Here is an 18,067-nt window from a genome sequence, read left to right as displayed (position 1 = left end):
TTCACTATAGTACATACTTTCTATTCCCCTGCTGCCCTCTGCTGGTCATTCACTATAGTACAAACTTCTATATGGTCCTCTGCTGCCATCTACTGGTCATTCATTATAGTACACATTTCACACAATTCTATTGTCTATTATTTTTCCCAGCATGTATGTCATGTGATCTCTACAGACAATATTTTTTGCTATCTACTGCATAATACTGCACAGATAGACAGATCTGAATAGCTAAAAAATAGATAGGTATCTGCATGGAGTTTGCATGCTCTGCCTTTGCTTGTGTGCTCTGGGTTCCTCCCACACTCCAAAGACATGCTGGGAGGTTAATTGGAGCTAAATTGGCCCCAGTATGTGTTTGGTGGGTCTAAAAATCCAAGTGCAGTCACCTAGACAGACAGACCTTGCTGACCCTGCGTCTGGGAGCCTACTGCAAATCTGATCTTCATTTCACAGAAAAGGTAAAGTTCTGAGGGTGGAAGTGCAATGAGGTTTGCAACATGGTCATTGTGATAGATAGATAGATAGATAGATAGATAGATAGATAGATAGATAGATAGATAGATAGATAGATAGATAGATAGATAGATAGATAGATAGATAGATAGATAGATAGATAGATAGATAGATAGATAGATAGATAGATAGATAGATAGATAGATAGATAGATAGATAGATAGATAGATAGATAGATAGATAGATAGATAGATAGATAGATAGATAGATAGATAGATAGATAGATAGATAGATAGATAGATAGATAGATAGATAGATAGATAGATAGATAGATAGATAGATAGATAGATAGATAGATAGATAGATAGATAGATAGATAGATAGATAGATAGATAGATAGATAGATAGATAGATAGATAGATAGATAGATAGATAGATAGATAGATAGATAGATAGATAGATAGATAGATAGATAGATAGATAGATAGATAGATAGATAGATAGATAGATAGATAGATAGATAGATAGATAGATAGATAGATAGATAGATAGATAGATAGATAGATAGATAGATAGATAGATAGATAGATAGATAGATAGATAGATAGATAGATAGATAGATAGATAGATAGATAGATAGATAGATAGATAGATATTCCATTAAGCTGCAAACAATGGATTCATTTGATGGGTCACCTGAGCTCCATCCCCAGCCACATCGTTACCCTTGTATTGCTCTCTGTGACATTGTAAAAGTCCATAAAGCCAGTAAATGTTCTCTATGACCTTTGGGGGTTGGGATGGGATGGGGGGTTGTTTGATGTGAGAGGAAGATGCCATGTCCCAATGATAGCTACAGTGATGTTTTGCAGGTGAGGAATCTCTGGCTCTGGAAAGGGTTTGGTAGCTGGGGCTGACTGTCAACTTTGAGCCCAGGGGGTAAGTACAAACCAGAGGCCAATGGTGCAGCAACTCAGGCCCCCTCCTAGTCTCTCTCTTACCAACCTCCTCCTGACCCCCATTCCAGGCTAAAGCTTCACTCCAGGTACTCTCTACTCACCGGCTGAATCCAGTTTTCCAACCTGGCCAGCAGGGGCCATTAGGGCTGGCCGGAGGAGGAGAGTCTCCAGTGGGGCATGGAACAGGCCTCTGCTCAGACAAAGCTTACAACATCCATGCTGGGTGGGGGTGCTGCGCTCTGTCCTTGTCTTTATCCCCCACTCAGTAGGTCAGTGGTGGGGACTTTTTACGTCTCTTTACCAGGAATCCTTTAGGCATGTCAGTGGCAGAAGCAGTGCAGCCTTTTTATGGGGCATTTACCCCCCCTGCCCCTGGGCCAGTCCTCCCCTGTTTGGTAGCACCTGGGGTTCTCATTCATACAGAGTGAGGGACTCCCAGATGTATCATAGGGAGAAAACTGCTTATTCATGGAAAGTTCTGGAGACTTTATAGAGTCTTTAACTGGATAAAGCCTCCAACCCCCAGGTCCATATTTTTCTGGCAACCAGCATCCCCCCAATTGTGTGACTGCAGTGAGAGAAACCATAGTAGGAGAATATTGGTGGATGGCTTCATCCCATTGGTGAGTAGCTGCATCCTAATGGTGAGGGGCTGCGTCCTAATGGTGAGGGGCTGCATCCTAATGGTGAGGAGCTGCGTCCTAATGGTGAGAGGCTGCGTCCTAATGGTGAGAGGCTGCGTCCTAATGGTGAGGGGCTGCGTCCTAATGGTGAGGAGCTGCGTCCTAATGGTGAGGAGCTGCGTCCTAATGGTGAGAGGCTGCGTCCTAATGGTGAGCGGCTGCGTCCTAATGGTGAGCGGCTGCGTCCTAATGGTGAGCGGCTGCGTCCTAATGGTGAGAGGCTGCGTCCTAATGGTGAGCGGCTGCGTTTTAATGGTGAGCAGCTGCGTTTTAATGGTGAGTAGCTGCGTTTTAATGGTGAGTGGCTGCGTTTTAATGGTGAGTAGCTGCGTTTTAATGGTGAGTGGCTGCGTTTTAATGGTGAGTAGCTGCGTTTTAATGGTGAGTGGCTGCGTTTTAATGGTGAGGGGCTGCATCCTAATGGTGAGGGGCTGCATCCTAATGGTGAGAGGCTGCGTCCTAATGGTGAGAGGCTGCGTCCTAATGGTGAGAGGCTGCGTCCTAATGGTGAGCGGCTGCGTCCTAATGGTGACGGGCTGCGATAATTCTGGTTCCCTTAACTGAAAGTTCATGTTCTGTAAAGGCGATCGCCACCTAGGGGTAATTATGGGTAGTGTCATTTTCGGCGTTTCATGCAGTTTGAAGGCCGGACATGTTTACTATCTACTTACTCAACGCAACCTCAACTTTTATATTTTACAAAAAAAATGGGCGCTAAATTGTGGGTCACTAAAATGACCATTACAAGAAGAGAAAGGAGGGACATGAGTGACACCATTCTATAAATGAAGAACACAGAGACACGACTTCTGACAGCAACACGGGGGACCATAACCTTGCTACAGATCCCGGACAGATTCACTCATCAGTACAGATCCCGGCCAGATTCACTCATCCCTACTGATCCCGGCCAGATTCACTCATCCCTTCTGATCCCGGACAGATTCACTTATCCCTACTGATCCCGGCCAGATTCACTCATCCCTACTGATCCCGGCCAGATTCACTCATCCCTACTCATCCCGGCCAGATTCACTCATCCCTACTGATCCCGGCCAGATTCACTCATCCCTACTGATCCCGGCCAGATTCACTCATCCCTTCTGATCCCGAACAGATTCACTCATCCTTACTGATCCCGGACAGATTCACTCATCCCTACAGATCCCGGACAGATTCACTCATCCCTACAGATCCCGGACAGATTCACTCATCCCTACAGATCCCAGACAGATTCACTCACCCCTACAGATTCTGCACAGTTTCTCTACAAGTCCAGAGTCCCTCTTCATCTGTTTATTAGGGAGTGCAGTGACCCTTCTCTGATTGGTTACTTCTTTTACGAGGCGCAGTATCTGGAATGGATTATATCTGGGGGACATGAAGAGGTTAATGATGGATCAACTCCCTCATCTTCTCTGATTGGTTATTAGTCCAAAGTCCCCCTTTATCTGTATGATGGGGGGAGTGCAGTGATCTCTCCTGTGATTGGCTCCCTCGTGAATGGGACAGAGTCCATAGAACAGAAGGTGGAAGGGGTTAATGATGGATGCGCTCCCTCGTGTAGGGGGTGGAGTCCAGAGAATGGATGGTGGGGGAATGGGTTAATGTTGGAGGCGCTCCCTCATGTAGGGGGCGGAGTCTATAGAACGGATGGTGGTGGAAGGGGTTAATGATGAATGCAATCCCTCGTGTAGGGGGCGGAGTCCATAGAACGGATGGTGGGGGAAGGAGTTAATGTTGGACGCGCTCCCTCGTGTAGGGGGCGGAGTCCATAGAACGGATGGTGGTGGAAGGGGTTAATGTTGGACGCGCTCCCTCGCTGTCCCTCGTTTCTCTGATTTCCTGTTTTCTCTGCAGTTGGTTGGAGGGGGGGGGGAAGTTTTGGATTCCTCAGAATTTCGATGTTGTGTAATATTGAAGAGCAGATTGCGGAGTCGGCGTTTCGCCTTTCCGGGAACTGTGGGGGGACTCAGCAGTCCCTCGGGAGCATCGGACGGAGAAGGTCTGGCAGACACGGGAGGTAAGGTGCAGTACCCCGTCCCATCTTTGGATGGCGCTCTATTGCTGCATTCAGATCCGGGGGGGGGGTGTGGCTCCATCATGGGGGATATCCAATCCTCTACAATTCTCCATTTTTTATTAACCCCATAAAATTCTCCCCACCCCCCCAGATGAGGAGAAATTCCCGAACGTACTGCGGAGACGGACTGTGATTGGTGGATGTGTGGGGAACCCAACCAATACTTATCACTGATTTGTGGTCGGTGGAGGAAATTTTCAGCAATATTTGGGGTCTCCTCTCTCCTCCCCCAGACGCCTCTAATTAAAGGGTTACTCCGCTTTCCTGATGGTGATCCAGGCGGTTGAACCAGCCTTGAAGATTGAGATAAACCACAGATTCCTCCTGTCCATTTTTTAGGTTCATTATACATCCTCGGTCCCTCCTCTGGACCCCCAATCCTTCCTCAGACCCTCATTCCGGACCCCCAATCCTTCTAGAGTAGCTTTTTATGGCCCCCAATCCCTCAATCTCACTCTTTGGCCCTAAATCCCTCCTAGCTCTCCTTTCTGGACCCCCAAATTTTTCCTCAGACCCTCATTACGGGCCCCCAGTCCCTCTTCTTCCCATTCTGGGCTCTCTCCTCAGTCCCTCTTCTGGAACCACAAATCTCTCCTCAGTCCATCTTCTTCTGGAACCACAAATCTCTCCTCAGTCCATCTTCTTCTGGAACCACAAATCTATCCTCAGTCCATCTTCTTCTGGAACCACAAATCTCTCCTCAGTCCATCTTCTTCTGGAACCACAAATCTATCCTCAGTCCTTTATCTGACCCCCAATCCCTCCTCTTTCCATCTTCAAGTCCCTCAATTCCTCCCCAGTCCCTTACCAGGACCCCAAAATTCTTTCTTGCTTCCATTCTGGACCACAAATTCCTCCTTGGTCCCTCTTTTGGAGATTAAATTTCTCTTCAGTCTTTCTACTGCACCCCCAATCCTTCTTTAGTCCCCAATCTGGGCTCCCAATCTCTCCTCAATCTCTCTTTTGGTCTCCAAATCCCTCTTAGCCCCCTTTACTGGACACCCTAATCACTCCTCAGACTCTCAACTGGTCCCTAAGTCCCCCTTCAGTCTCACTTCTGGACCCTTAATCTGTCTTCTGAACCACAAATCTTTCCTCAGTCTCTGTCCTGAACCCCAGATCCATCCACAGTTCCTCTTCCTAACCACAAATCTCTCCTGAGTCACTTATCTAGGTGCCTAATCTCTTCTCTGTCCCTCCTCCAGTACCACAATCCCCCCTATTCTCCCAGTCATTCCTCGGCCCCTTTTCTAGGACCCTAATCCCTCCTTGGTCCTTTTTCTGGTCCCTCGATCCCTCCTCTGTTCCTTTCTTAGTCCCCCAAACCCTCCTCAGTCTCTGTTCTGGACTCTGATTTTCTCCTGCTTAATACCCCAAATCCATTCTCTCCCTATTCTGGACCCCAAATACCTCCTCAGTCCCTCTTCTGGACCCTAAATATCTCCTCAGTCCATCTTTTGAACCACAAATTCCTCCTTGCACCCACTTCTGGACCCCAAATACCTCCTCAGTCCCTCTTCTGGATCCCAAATACCTTCTCAGTCCTTCCTCTGGACCCCAAATACCTCCCCAGTCTCTCTTCTGGACCACAAATTCCTCCTTGCTCCCTCTTCTGGACCCCAAATACCTCCTCAGTCCCTCTTCTGGATCCCAAATACCTTCTCAGTCCTTCTTCTGGACCCTAAATACCTCCCCAGTCTCTCTTCTGGACCACAAACTCCTCCTTGCTCCCTCTTCTGGACCCCAAATACATCCTCAGTCCCTCTTCTAAGCCCTAAATATTTCTTCAGTCCATCTTCTGGAACACAAATTCCTTTTTGCTCCCTCTTCTGGACCCCAAACACCTCCTCAGTCCCTCTTCTGGATCCCAAATACCTCCTCAGTCCTTCTTCTGGACCCCAAATACCTCCCCAGTCTCTCTTCTGGACCACAAATTCCTCCTTGTTCCCTCTTCTGGACCCCACATACCTTCTCAGTCCCTCTTCTGAACCCCAAATGCCTCATTAGTCCATCTTCTGGGCCACAAATTCCTCCTTGCTCCCTCTTCTGGACCCCACTTACCTTCTCAGTCCCTCTTCTGAACCCCAAATGCCTCCTTATTCCATCTTCTGGACCACAAATTCCTCCTTACTCCCTCTTTTGGACCCAAAATACCTCCTCTGTGCCCTCTTCTGGACCACAAATTCCTTCTTACTCCCTCTTCTGGACCTAAAATACCTCCTCAGCCCCCCTTCTGGACTCCAAATACCTCCTCAGTCCATCTTCTGGACCACAAATTCCTCCTTACTCCCTCTTCTGGACCCCAAATACCTCCTCAGTCCATTTTATGGACCACAAAGGGAAGGAGGCGCCAGCCAGCCAGTAGTATTCTAGACTTGGATATCCATATCCTTGGATACTACAAGGCGCTTCCTTCCCTTTCTGCTTCTTTTTTCTTGGTCTATACAGAGCCGGTCACAGCTCTAAGGACCGCGACCACAGGTGGTCCCGCCCATTCCTTTATAATACCCCCATAACTACAGACCAGGGACATCTTATGGATTACCCTCTACCCTGATCATTGGTATTTTTAGATATTTATTGCTGGCTGGACTATTTATAAACTCTGCGCGCTCCATTCTCCCTCTTCTGGACAGCAAATTCCTCCTTACTCCCTCTTCTGGACAGCAAATTCCTCCTCACTCCCTCTTCTGGACCACAGATTTCTCCTTACTCCCTCTTCTGGACAGCAGGTTCCTCCTTACTCCCTCTTCTGGACAGCAGATTCCTCCTTACTCCCTCTTCTGGACCACAGATTCCTCCTTACTCCCTCTTCTGGACAGCAGATTCCTCCTCACTCCCTCTTCTGGACAGCAGATTCCTCCTTACTCCCTCTTCTGGACAGCAGATTCCTCCTCACTCCCTCTTCTGGATAGCAGATTCCTCCTCACTCCCTCTTCTGGACCACAGATTCCTCCTTACTCCCTCTTCTGAACAGCAGATTCCTCCTTACTCCCTCTTCTGGACAGCAGATTCCTCCTTACTCCCTCTTCTGGACAGCAGGTTCCTCCTTACTCCCTCTTCTGGACAGCAGATTCCTCCTTACTCCCTCTTCTGGACAGCAGATTCCTCCTTACTCCCTCTTCTGGACCGCAGATTCCTCCTTACTCCCTCTTCTGGACAGCAGATTCCTCCTTACTCCCTCTTCTGGACAGCAGATAATTCCTTACTCCCTCTTCTGGACAGCAGATTCCTCCTTACTCCCTCTTCTGGACCACAGATTCCTCCTTACTCCCTCTTCTGGACCCTGGATGCTTCGTGGGTTTCTTTTTAGATTAGCGAAATAAGTGTCTGATAAGTGTGGAGGAGCTGCCTGCAGTCCCATCAGTCTCTCTTCTGCAGCAAATCTTTCCTGATCTCTCTTCTGTAATGAGAAAGACGTCACTCCTAAACTCCAGAGAAATGTCCAATTATCTCCCAGAGGTCTCCTCAGTGGAATGGTGGCTCCATCCAACAACTCAGAGGAGGTCCCCCTTCATGCCTCCATCCAACAACTCAGAGGAGGTCACCCTTCATACCTCCATCCAACAACTCAGAGGAGGTCCCCCTTCATACCTCCATCCAACAACTCAGAGGAGGTCACCCTTCATACCTCCATCCAACAACTCAGAGGAGGTCACCCTTCATGCCTCCATCCAACAACTCAGAGGAGGTCACCCTTCATACCTCCATCCAACAACTCAGAGGAGGTCCCATTGCATACCTCCATCCAACAACTCAGAGGAGGTCACCCTTCATACCTCCATCCAACAACTCAGAGGAGGTCCCATTGCATACCTCCATCCAACAACTCAGAGGAGGTCACCCTTCATACCTCCATCCAACAACTCAGAGGAGGTCACCCTTCATACCTCCATCCAACAACTCAGAGGAGGTCACCCTTCATACCTCCATCCAACAACTCAGAGGAGGTCACCCTTCATGCCTCCATCCAACAACTCAGAGGAGGTCACCCTTCATACCTCCATCCAACAACTCAGAGGAGGTCCCATTGCATACCTCCATCCAACAACTCAGAGGAGGTCACCCTTCATACCTCCATCCAACAACTCAGAGGAGGTCCCATTGCATACCTCCATCCAACAACTCAGAGGAGGTCACCCTTCATACCTCCATCCAACAACTCAGAGGAGGTCACCCTTCATACCTCCATCCAACAACTCAGAGGAGGTCCCCCTTCATTCCTCCATCCAACAACTCAGAGGAGGTCACCCTTCATACCTCCATCCAACAACTCAGAGGAGGTCACCCTTCATTCCTCCATCCAACAACTCAGAGGAGGTCACCCTTCATACCTACATCCAACAACTCAGAGGAGGTCACCCTTCATACCTCCATCCAACAACTCAGAGGAGGTCACCCTTCATACCTCCATCCAACAACTCAGAGGAGGTCCCATTGCATACCTCCATCCAACAACTCAGAGGAGGTCACCCTTCATTCCTCCATCCAACAACTCAGAGGAGGTCACCCTTCATACCTCCATCCAACAACTCAGAGGAGGTCACCCTTCATACCTCCATCCAACAACTCAGAGGAGGTCCCATTGCATACCTCCATCCAACAACTCAGAGGAGGTCACCCTTCATACCTCCATCCAACAACTCAGAGGAGGTCACCCTTCATTCCTCCATCCAACAACTCAGAGGAGGTCACCCTTCATACCTCCATCCAACAACTCAGAGGAGGTCACCCTTCATACCTCCATCCAACAATTCAGAGGAGGTCACCCTTCATACCTCCATCCAACAATTCAGAGGAGGTCACCCTTCATGCCTCCATCCAACAACTCAGAGGAGGTCACCCTTCATACCTCCATCCAACAACTCAGAGGAGGTCACCCTTCATACCTCCATCCAACAACTCAGAGGAGGTCACCCTTCATACCTCCATCCAACAACTCAGAGGAGGTCACCCTTCATACCTCCATCCAACAACTCAGAGGAGGTCACCCTTCATACCTCCATCCAACAACTCAGAGGAGGTCACCCTTCATACCTCCATCCAACAACTCAGAGGAGGTCACCCTTCATACCTCCATCCAACAACTCAGAGGAGGTCACCCTTCATACCTCCATCCAACAACTCAGAGGAGGTCACCCTTCATACCTCCATCCAACAACTCAGAGGAGGTCACCCTTCATACCTCCATCCAACAACTCAGAGGAGGTCACCCTTCATACCTCCATCCAACAACTCAGAGGAGGTCACCCTTCATTCCTCCATCCAACAACTCAGAGGAGGTCACCCTTCATACCTACATCCAACAACTCAGAGGAGGTCACCCTTCATACCTCCATCCAACAACTCAGAGGAGGTCCCATTGCATACCTCCATCCAACAACTCAGAGGAGGTCACCCTTCATACCTCCATCCAACAACTCAGAGGAGGTCACCCTTCATTCCTCCATCCAACAACTCAGAGGAGGTCACCCTTCATACCTCCATCCAACAACTCAGAGGAGGTCACCCTTCATACCTCCATCCAACAACTCAGAGGAGGTCACCCTTCATACCTCCATCCAACAACTCAGAGGAGGTCACCCTTCATACCTCCATCCAACAACTCAGAGGAGGTCACCCTTCATACCTCCATCCAACAACTCAGAGGAGGTCACCCTTCATACCTCCATCCAACAACTCAGAGGAGGTCACCCTTCATACCTCCATCCAACAATTCAGAGGAGGTCACCCTTCATACCTCCATCCAACAACTCAGAGGAGGTCACCCTTCATACCTCCATCCAACAACTCAGAGGAGGTCACCCTTCATACCTACATCCAACAACTCAGAGGAGGTCACTCTTCATACCTCCATCCAACAACTCAGAGGAGGTCACCCTTCATACCTCCATCCAACAACTCAGAGGAGGTCCCATTGCATACCTCCATCCAACAACTCAGAGGAGGTCACCCTTCATACCTCCATCCAACAACTCAGAGGAGGTCACCCTTCATACCTCCATCCAACAACTCAGAGGAGGTCACCCTTCATACCTCCATCCAACAACTCAGAGGAGGTCACCCTTCATACCTCCATCCAACAACTCAGAGGAGGTCACCCTTCATACCTCCATCCAACAACTCAGAGGAGGTCACCCTTCATACCTCCATCCAACAACTCAGAGGAGGTCACCCTTCATACCTCCATCCAACAACTCAGAGGAGGTCACCCTTCATACCTCCATCCAACAACTCAGAGGAGGTCACCCTTCATACCTCCATCCAACAACTCAGAGGAGGTCACCCTTCATACCTCCATCCAACAACTCAGAGGAGGTCACCCTTCATACCTCCATCCAACAACTCAGAGGAGGTCCCATTGCATACCTCCATCCAACAACTCAGAGGAGGTCCCATTGCATACCTCCATCCAACAACTCAGAGGAGGTCACCCTTCATACCTCCATCCGACAACTCAGAGGAGGTCACCCTTCATACCTCCACCCTGCATCATCAATTTCATTTATTCCTCATTTCTAATCCTCTGCTGGATGTCCCTGCATGGACCGTTGTCTTCCAGAGGCTCAGAATGGCGAGTAATGCCCCATCTGTCTGTGTGTCTATCATCCATTCCTCTGTCCATCTATGTGTGGTATCTATAATTCTGTAGAGCTTTGCCTACAAAGGGCGCTGTCCTTGAGAAGATGTTATTCCAGTAATATGAGGTATCTGTCTGTCTGTCATCCATTCATCTCTCTGTAATTGGTGTGCTCTCATACTTGTATAGTTTGTTTGCAGAGCTCACAGTCTTCTAGAAGACAAAGATGGAGCAGAACGACTTCCAGAGTCTGTACTTGTCGGAGGAAAAGGGTTCAGGTAATGGTGGCCTGGGTGGTAATGGTAATATCTCCCATGTATTAAAGGACGGGGCTCCAGGCAATGATGGTCTGGGTGGTAATGGACTTGTAGTAATATTCCCGATGTATTGGAGGACAGGGTTCCAGGTAATGGTGGTCAGGGTGGTGATGGGGTGATGGTAATATCTCCCATGTATTGAAGGCCAAAGGTCCAGATAATGGTGGTCAGGGTGGTTATGGGGCGATGGTAATATCTCCCATGTATTGCAGGACAGGGTTTCAGGTAATGGTGGTCTGGGGAGTGATGGACTGGTTCAAGTAATGGTGGTCTGGAAGTCGATGGTAATATCCCCCATGTATTGAAGGACAGAGTCTTGGTGATTGAAGTCAGGATGAAGGTAGTATTTCCTATGTATTGGAGGACAGGGGTCCAGGCAATGGCGGTCTAGCTGGTAATGGGATTGTAGTAGTATCTCAAATGTATTTTAGGATAAGGGACCAGAAACTGGTGGTCAGGGTTGTGAGGAGGTAACAGTAATATATCCCATATATTGGAGTACAAGGGTCTGGGTGATGGAGTGTTGATGGGGTGATGGTAATCTCCCCTGTATTGAAGGCCAAAGGTCCAGATAATGGTGGTCAGGGTGGTGATGGGACAATGATAATATCTCCCATGTATTGCAGGACAGGGTACCAGGTAATGGGGGTCTGGGGATGATGGGCTGGTTCAGGTAATGGTGGTCTGGCAGGTGATGGTAATATCTCCCATGTGTTGAAGGACAGAGTCTAGGTGATGGGAAGTCAGGATCAGGTTGTATTTCCTATGTATTGGAGAACAGGGGTCCAGGTAATGCTGGTTGGAGTGCTGATGGAGTGATGGTAATATCTCCCCTGTATTGAGGACATGGGTTCAGTTAAGGGTGGTCAGGGTGGTGATGGGGCGATGGTAATATCTCTCATGTATTGCAGGACAGGGTTCCAAGTAATGATGGTCTGGGGATGATGGGCTGGTTCAGGTAATGGTGGTCTAGCAGGTGATGGTAATATCCCCCATGTATTGAGGACAGGGGTTCAGGTAATGGTGGTCGGGGTGGTGATGGGGTGATAATTTCTCCCATGTACTGGAGGATGGATGTTAAGGTAATGGTAGTCTGGGGGCTTATGGGGTGATGGTAGCATCTCCCCTGTACTGGAGAACAGGGGTTCAGGTAATGGGGGTCAGGATGGTGATGGGGTGGTGATGGTAATATCTCCCCTGTATTGGAGGATAGGGGTTCAGGTAATGGAGGTGGGGTGGTGATGGTAATATCTCCCCTGTATTGGAGGATGGGGGTTCAGGTAATGGAGGTGGGGTGGTGATGGTAATATCTCCCCTGTATTGGAGGATGGGGGTTCAGGTAATGGAGGTGGGGTGGTGATGGTAATATCTCCCCTGTATTGGAGGATGGGGGTTCAGGTAATGGAGGTGGGGTGGTGATGGTAGTATCTCCCCTGTATTGGAGGTTGGGGGTTCAGGTAATGGAGGTGGGGTGGTGATGGTAATATCTCCCCTATATTGGAGGATGGGGGTTCAGGTAATGGAGGTGGGGTGGTGATGGTAGTATCTCCCCTGTATTGGAGGATGGGGGTTCAGGTAATGGAGGTGGGGTGGTGATGGTAATATCTCCCCTGTATTGGAGGATGGGGGTTCAGGTAATGGAGGTGGGGTGGTGATGGTAATATCTCCCCTGTATTGGAGGATGGGGGTTCAGGTAATGGTAGTCTGGGTGGTTATGGGGTGATGGTAATATCTCCCCTGTATTGGAGGATGGGGGTTCAGGTAATGGAGGTGGGGTGGTGATGGTAATATCTCCCCTGTATTGGAGGATGGGGGTTCAGGTAATGGAGGTGGGGTGGTTATGGTAGTATCTCCCCTGTATTGGAGGATGGGGGTTCAGGTAATGGAGGTGGGGTGGTTATGGTAGTATCTCCCCTGTATTGGAGGATGGGGGTTCAGGTAATGGAGGTGGGGTGGTTATGGTAGTATCTCCCCTGTATTGGAGGATGGGGGTTCAGGTAATGGAGGTGGGGTGGTGATGGTAATATCTCCCCTGTATTGGAGGATGGGGGTTCAGGTAATGGAGGTGGGGTGGTGATGGTAATATCTCCCCTGTATTGGAGGATGGGGGTTCAGGTAATGGAGGTGGGGTGGTGATGGTAGTATCTCCACTATATTGGAGGATGGGGGTTCAGGTAATGGAGGTGGGGTGGTGATGGTAGTATCTCCCCTGTATTGGAGGATGGGGGTTCAGGTAATGGAGGTGGGGTGGTGATGGTAGTATCTCCCCTGTATTGGAGGATGGGGGTTCAGGTAATGGAGGTAGGGTGGTGATGGTAGTATCTCCCCTGTATTGGAGGATGGGGGTTCAGGTAATGGAGGTGGGGTGGTGATGGTAGTATCTCCGTGTATTGGAGGATGGGGGTTCAGGTAATGGAGGTGGGGTGGTGATGGTAGTATCTCCCCTGTATTGGAGGATGGGGGTTCAGGTAATGGAGGTGGGGTGGTGATGGTAGTATCTCCCCTGTATTGGAGGATGGGGGTTCAGGTAATGGAGGTGGGGTGGTGATGGTAGTATCTCCCCTGTATTGGAGGATGGGGGTTCAGGTAATGGAGGTGGGGTGGTGATGGTAGTATCTCCCCTGTATTGGAGGATGGGGGTTCAGGTAATGGAGGTGGGGTGGTGATGGTAGTATCTCCCCTGTATTGGAGGATGGGGGTTCAGGTAAAGGAGGTGGGGTGGTGATGGTAGTATCCCCCCTGTATTGGAGGATGGGGGTTCAGGTAATGGAGGTGGGGTGGTGATGGTAATATCTCCCCTGTATTGGAGGATGGGGGTTCAGGTAATGGAGGTGGGGTGGTGATGGTAGTATCTCCGTGTATTGGAGGATGGGGGTTCAGGTAATGGAGGTGGGGTGGTGATGGTAGTATCTTCACTATATTGGAGGATGGGGGTTCAGGTAATGGAGGTGGGGTGGTGATGGTAGTATCTCCCCTGTATTGGAGGATGGGGGTTCAGGTAATGGAGGTGGGGTGGTGATGGTAGTATCTCCACTATATTGGAGGATGGGGGTTCAGGTAATGGAGGTGGGGTGGTGATGGTAGTATCTCCCCTGTATTGGAGGATGGGGGTTCAGGTAATGGAGGTGGGGTGGTGATGGTAGTATCTCCACTATATTGGAGGATGGGGGTTCAGGTAATGGAGGTGGGGTGGTGATGGTAGTATCTCCCCTGTATTGGAGGATGGGGGTTCAGGTAATGGAGGTGGGGTGGTGATGGTAGTATCTCCCCTGTATTGGAGGATGGGGGTTCAGGTAATGGAGGTGGGGTGGTGATGGTAGTATCTCCCCTGTATTGGAGGATGGGGGTTCAGGTAATGGAGGTGGGGTGGTGATGGTAATATCTCCCCTGTATTGGAGGATGGGGGTTCAGGTAATGGAGGTGGGGTGGTGATGGTAGTATCTCCGTGTATTGGAGGATGGGGGTTCAGGTAATGGAGGTGGGGTGGTGATGGTAATATCTCCCCTGTATTGGAGGATGGGGGTTCAGGTAATGGAGGTGGGGTGGTGATGGTAGTATCTCCACTATATTGGAGGATGGGGGTTCAGGTAATGGAGGTGGGGTGGTGATGGTAGTATCTCCCCTGTATTGGAGGATGGGGGTTCAGGTAATGGAGGTGGGGTGGTGATGGTAGTATCTCCCCTGTATTGGAGGATGGGGGTTCAGGTAATGGAGGTAGGGTGGTGATGGTAGTATCTCCCCTGTATTGGAGGATGGGGGTTCAGGTAATGGAGGTGGGGTGGTGATGGTAGTATCTCCGTGTATTGGAGGATGGGGGTTCAGGTAATGGAGGTGGGGTGGTGATGGTAGTATCTCCCCTGTATTGGAGGATGGGGGTTCAGGTAATGGAGGTGGGGTGGTGATGGTAGTATCTCCCCTGTATTGGAGGATGGGGGTTCAGGTAATGGAGGTGGGGTGGTGATGGTAGTATCTCCCCTGTATTGGAGGATGGGGGTTCAGGTAATGGAGGTGGGGTGGTGATGGTAGTATCTCCCCTGTATTGGAGGATGGGGGTTCAGGTAATGGAGGTGGGGTGGTGATGGTAGTATCTCCCCTGTATTGGAGGATGGGGGTTCAGGTAAAGGAGGTGGGGTGGTGATGGTAGTATCTCCCCTGTATTGGAGGATGGGGGTTCAGGTAATGGAGGTGGGGTGGTGATGGTAATATCTCCCCTGTATTGGAGGATGGGGGTTCAGGTAATGGAGGTGGGGTGGTGATGGTAGTATCTCCCCTGTATTGGAGGATGGGGGTTCAGGTAATGGAGGTGGGGTGGTGATGGTAGTATCTCCGTGTATTGGAGGATGGGGGTTCAGGTAATGGAGGTGGGGTGGTGATGGTAGTATCTTCACTATATTGGAGGATGGGGGTTCAGGTAATGGAGGTGGGGTGGTGATGGTAGTATCTCCCCTGTATTGGAGGATGGGGGTTCAGGTAATGGAGGTGGGGTGGTGATGGTAGTATCTCCCCTGTATTGGAGGATGGGGGTTCAGGTAATGGAGGTGGGGTGGTGATGGTAGTATCTCCCCTGTATTGGAGGATGGGGGTTCAGGTAATGGAGGTGGGGTGGTGATGGTAGTATCTCCCCTATATTGGAGGATGGGGGTTCAGGTAATGGAGGTGGGGTGGTGATGGTAGTATCTCCACTATATTGGAGGACAGGTGTGTCAGTAATATATCTTCCATGGTCTGAGCACTCATCTCTCTCTCTCTCTATCAGTCAGCAGAGGACTTCAGTGGCTTCATCAGCCAGTTTCATCTCGTCTTATCGTTCTTCTGGTCTGTGTCTGTGCTGGACTCATCATTGTGAACATTGTGGTCACCGCCTCCAACCGAGGTGAGGAAATACGGTCACACACATCGGAGTCAGATCTTACATTGGGGGTTCAGACACATCACAGTCAGATCTTACATTGGGGGTTCAGACAAATCACAGTCAGATCTTACATTGGGGGTTCAGACACATCACAGTCAAATCTTACATTGGGGTTCAGACACATCACAGTCAGATCTTACATTGGGGGTTCAGACACATCACAGTCAAATCTTACATTGGGGTTCAGACACATCACAGTCAGATCTTACATTGGGGTTCAGACACATCACAGGCAGATCTTACATTGGGGTTCAGACACATCACAGTCAGATCTTACATTGGGGGTTCAGACACATCACAGTCAGATCTTACATTGGGGGTTCAGACACATCACAGTCAGATCTTACATTGGGGGTTCAGACACATCACAGTCAGATCTTACATTGGGGGTTCAGACACATCAGTCAAATCTTACATTGGGGTTCAGACACATCATAGTCAGATCTTATATTGGGGTTCAGACACATCACAGTCAGATCTTACATTGGGGGTTCAGACACATCACAGTCAGATCTTACATTGGGGTTCAGACACATCACAGTCAGATCTTACATTGGGGTTCAGACACATCACAGTCAGATCTTACATTGGGGTTCAGACACATCACAGTCAGATCTTACATTGGGGGTTCAGACACATCACAGTCAGATCTTACATTGGGGTTCAGACACACCGGAGTCAGATCTTACATTGGGGGTTCAGACACATCAGTCAGATCTTACATTGGGGGTTCAGACACATCACAGTCAGATCTTACATTGGGGGTTCAGACAAATCACAGTCAGATCTTACATTGGGGTTCAGACACATCACAGTCAGATCTTACATTGGGGTTCAGACACATCGCAGTCAGATCTTACATTGGGGGTTCAGACACATCACAGTCAGATCTTACATTGGGGTTCAGACACATCAGTCAGATCTTACATTGGGGTTCAGATACATCACAGTCAGCTCTTACATTGGGGTTCAGACACATCACAGTCAGCTCTTACATTGGGGTTCTGACACCATTCCCTGAGGATTTTCTTTGGGAGGTATTTTCTTCCACTATGAAGTTTATTTATAAAAGAAATTGTATAATACGTGTATTTCCTGTGATCGTCAGCTCCATCTAGTGGGCAGAACACAGTATTTTCCAAAAATACATTGATTACAGGAAATTAAAATATAAGACACAATACAGAGATTACTGGTGACACCATGAGGTAAATAGCCCCTTATGAGTCACTCCTCACACCAAGAGACAAATCGGGGGCTATCCTGTGATCTCATCGTCTTTGGTGACCTGGAAAGGTGGAACTTCGTTCTGCAGTTGAATGGAAGGTTACATTTCCACTTAAACCTTCATGTGGTGAGAACATTTTTAAAAAATACGGGACACAATGTGTAACCTTGAATCTGCAATCATGGGATGGCTGGCAACTCATATCCAGTATAATACGGTACAGGTGGCACCCTATATCCAGCATAATATGGGACGGTTGGCACCCTCTATCCAGTATAATATGGGACGGTTGGCACCCTATATCCGGTAAAATATGGGATGGTTGGCACCCTATATCCGGTAAAATATGGGGCGGTTGGCACCCTATATTCGGTATAATATGGGACGGTTGGCACCCTATATCCAGTATAATATGGGACGGTTGGCACCCTATATCCAGTATAATAAGGGATGGGTGGCACCCTATATACAGTATAATACGGGACGAGTGGTACCCTATATCCAGTGTAATACGGGACAGATGGCACCCTGTATCCAGTATAATACGGGACGAGTGGTACCCTATATCCAGTATAATACGGGACGGGTGGCACCCTATATTCGGTATAATATGGGACGGTTGGCACCCTATATCCAGTATAATATGGGATGGTTGGCACCTTATATCCAGTATAATACGGGACGAGTGGCACCCTGTATCCAGTATAATACGGGACGAGTGGCAAACCATATCCGGTATAATACAGGATGGGTGGCACCCTATATCTGGTATAATATCTGACAGATGGCACTCTCTCTATCTGGTATAATATCTGACGGGTGACACCCTATATCCAGTATAATACGGGA

General features: G+C 49.0%; 1 protein-coding gene across 1 annotated transcript in view; it reads left to right on the top strand.

Annotated features, from left to right (window-relative positions):
• The first annotated feature begins 4,068 nt into the window (after positions 1-4,068).
• The window catches only part of LOC309554510 (asialoglycoprotein receptor 1-like), a 28,199-nt gene continuing 14,200 nt past the window's right edge, over positions 4,069-18,067 (top strand). The window contains exons 1-3 of the mRNA XM_082256259.1: positions 4,069-4,121; positions 10,962-11,039; positions 15,835-15,951. Of these exons, the coding sequence (XP_082112385.1) occupies positions 10,988-11,039; positions 15,835-15,951 (169 nt within the window). The 5' untranslated portion in view covers positions 4,069-4,121; positions 10,962-10,987. The remainder of the gene's footprint in view (positions 4,122-10,961; positions 11,040-15,834; positions 15,952-18,067) is intronic.

The sequence above is a fragment of the Pelophylax lessonae genome (assembly GCF_965119305.1).
Source record: "Pelophylax lessonae genome assembly, chromosome: 4".
Classification (NCBI taxonomy): Eukaryota; Metazoa; Chordata; class Amphibia; order Anura; family Ranidae; genus Pelophylax; species Pelophylax lessonae.
The sequence above is the reverse complement of the archived record's forward strand: the minus strand, read 5'-3'. Positions and strand labels throughout refer to the sequence as shown.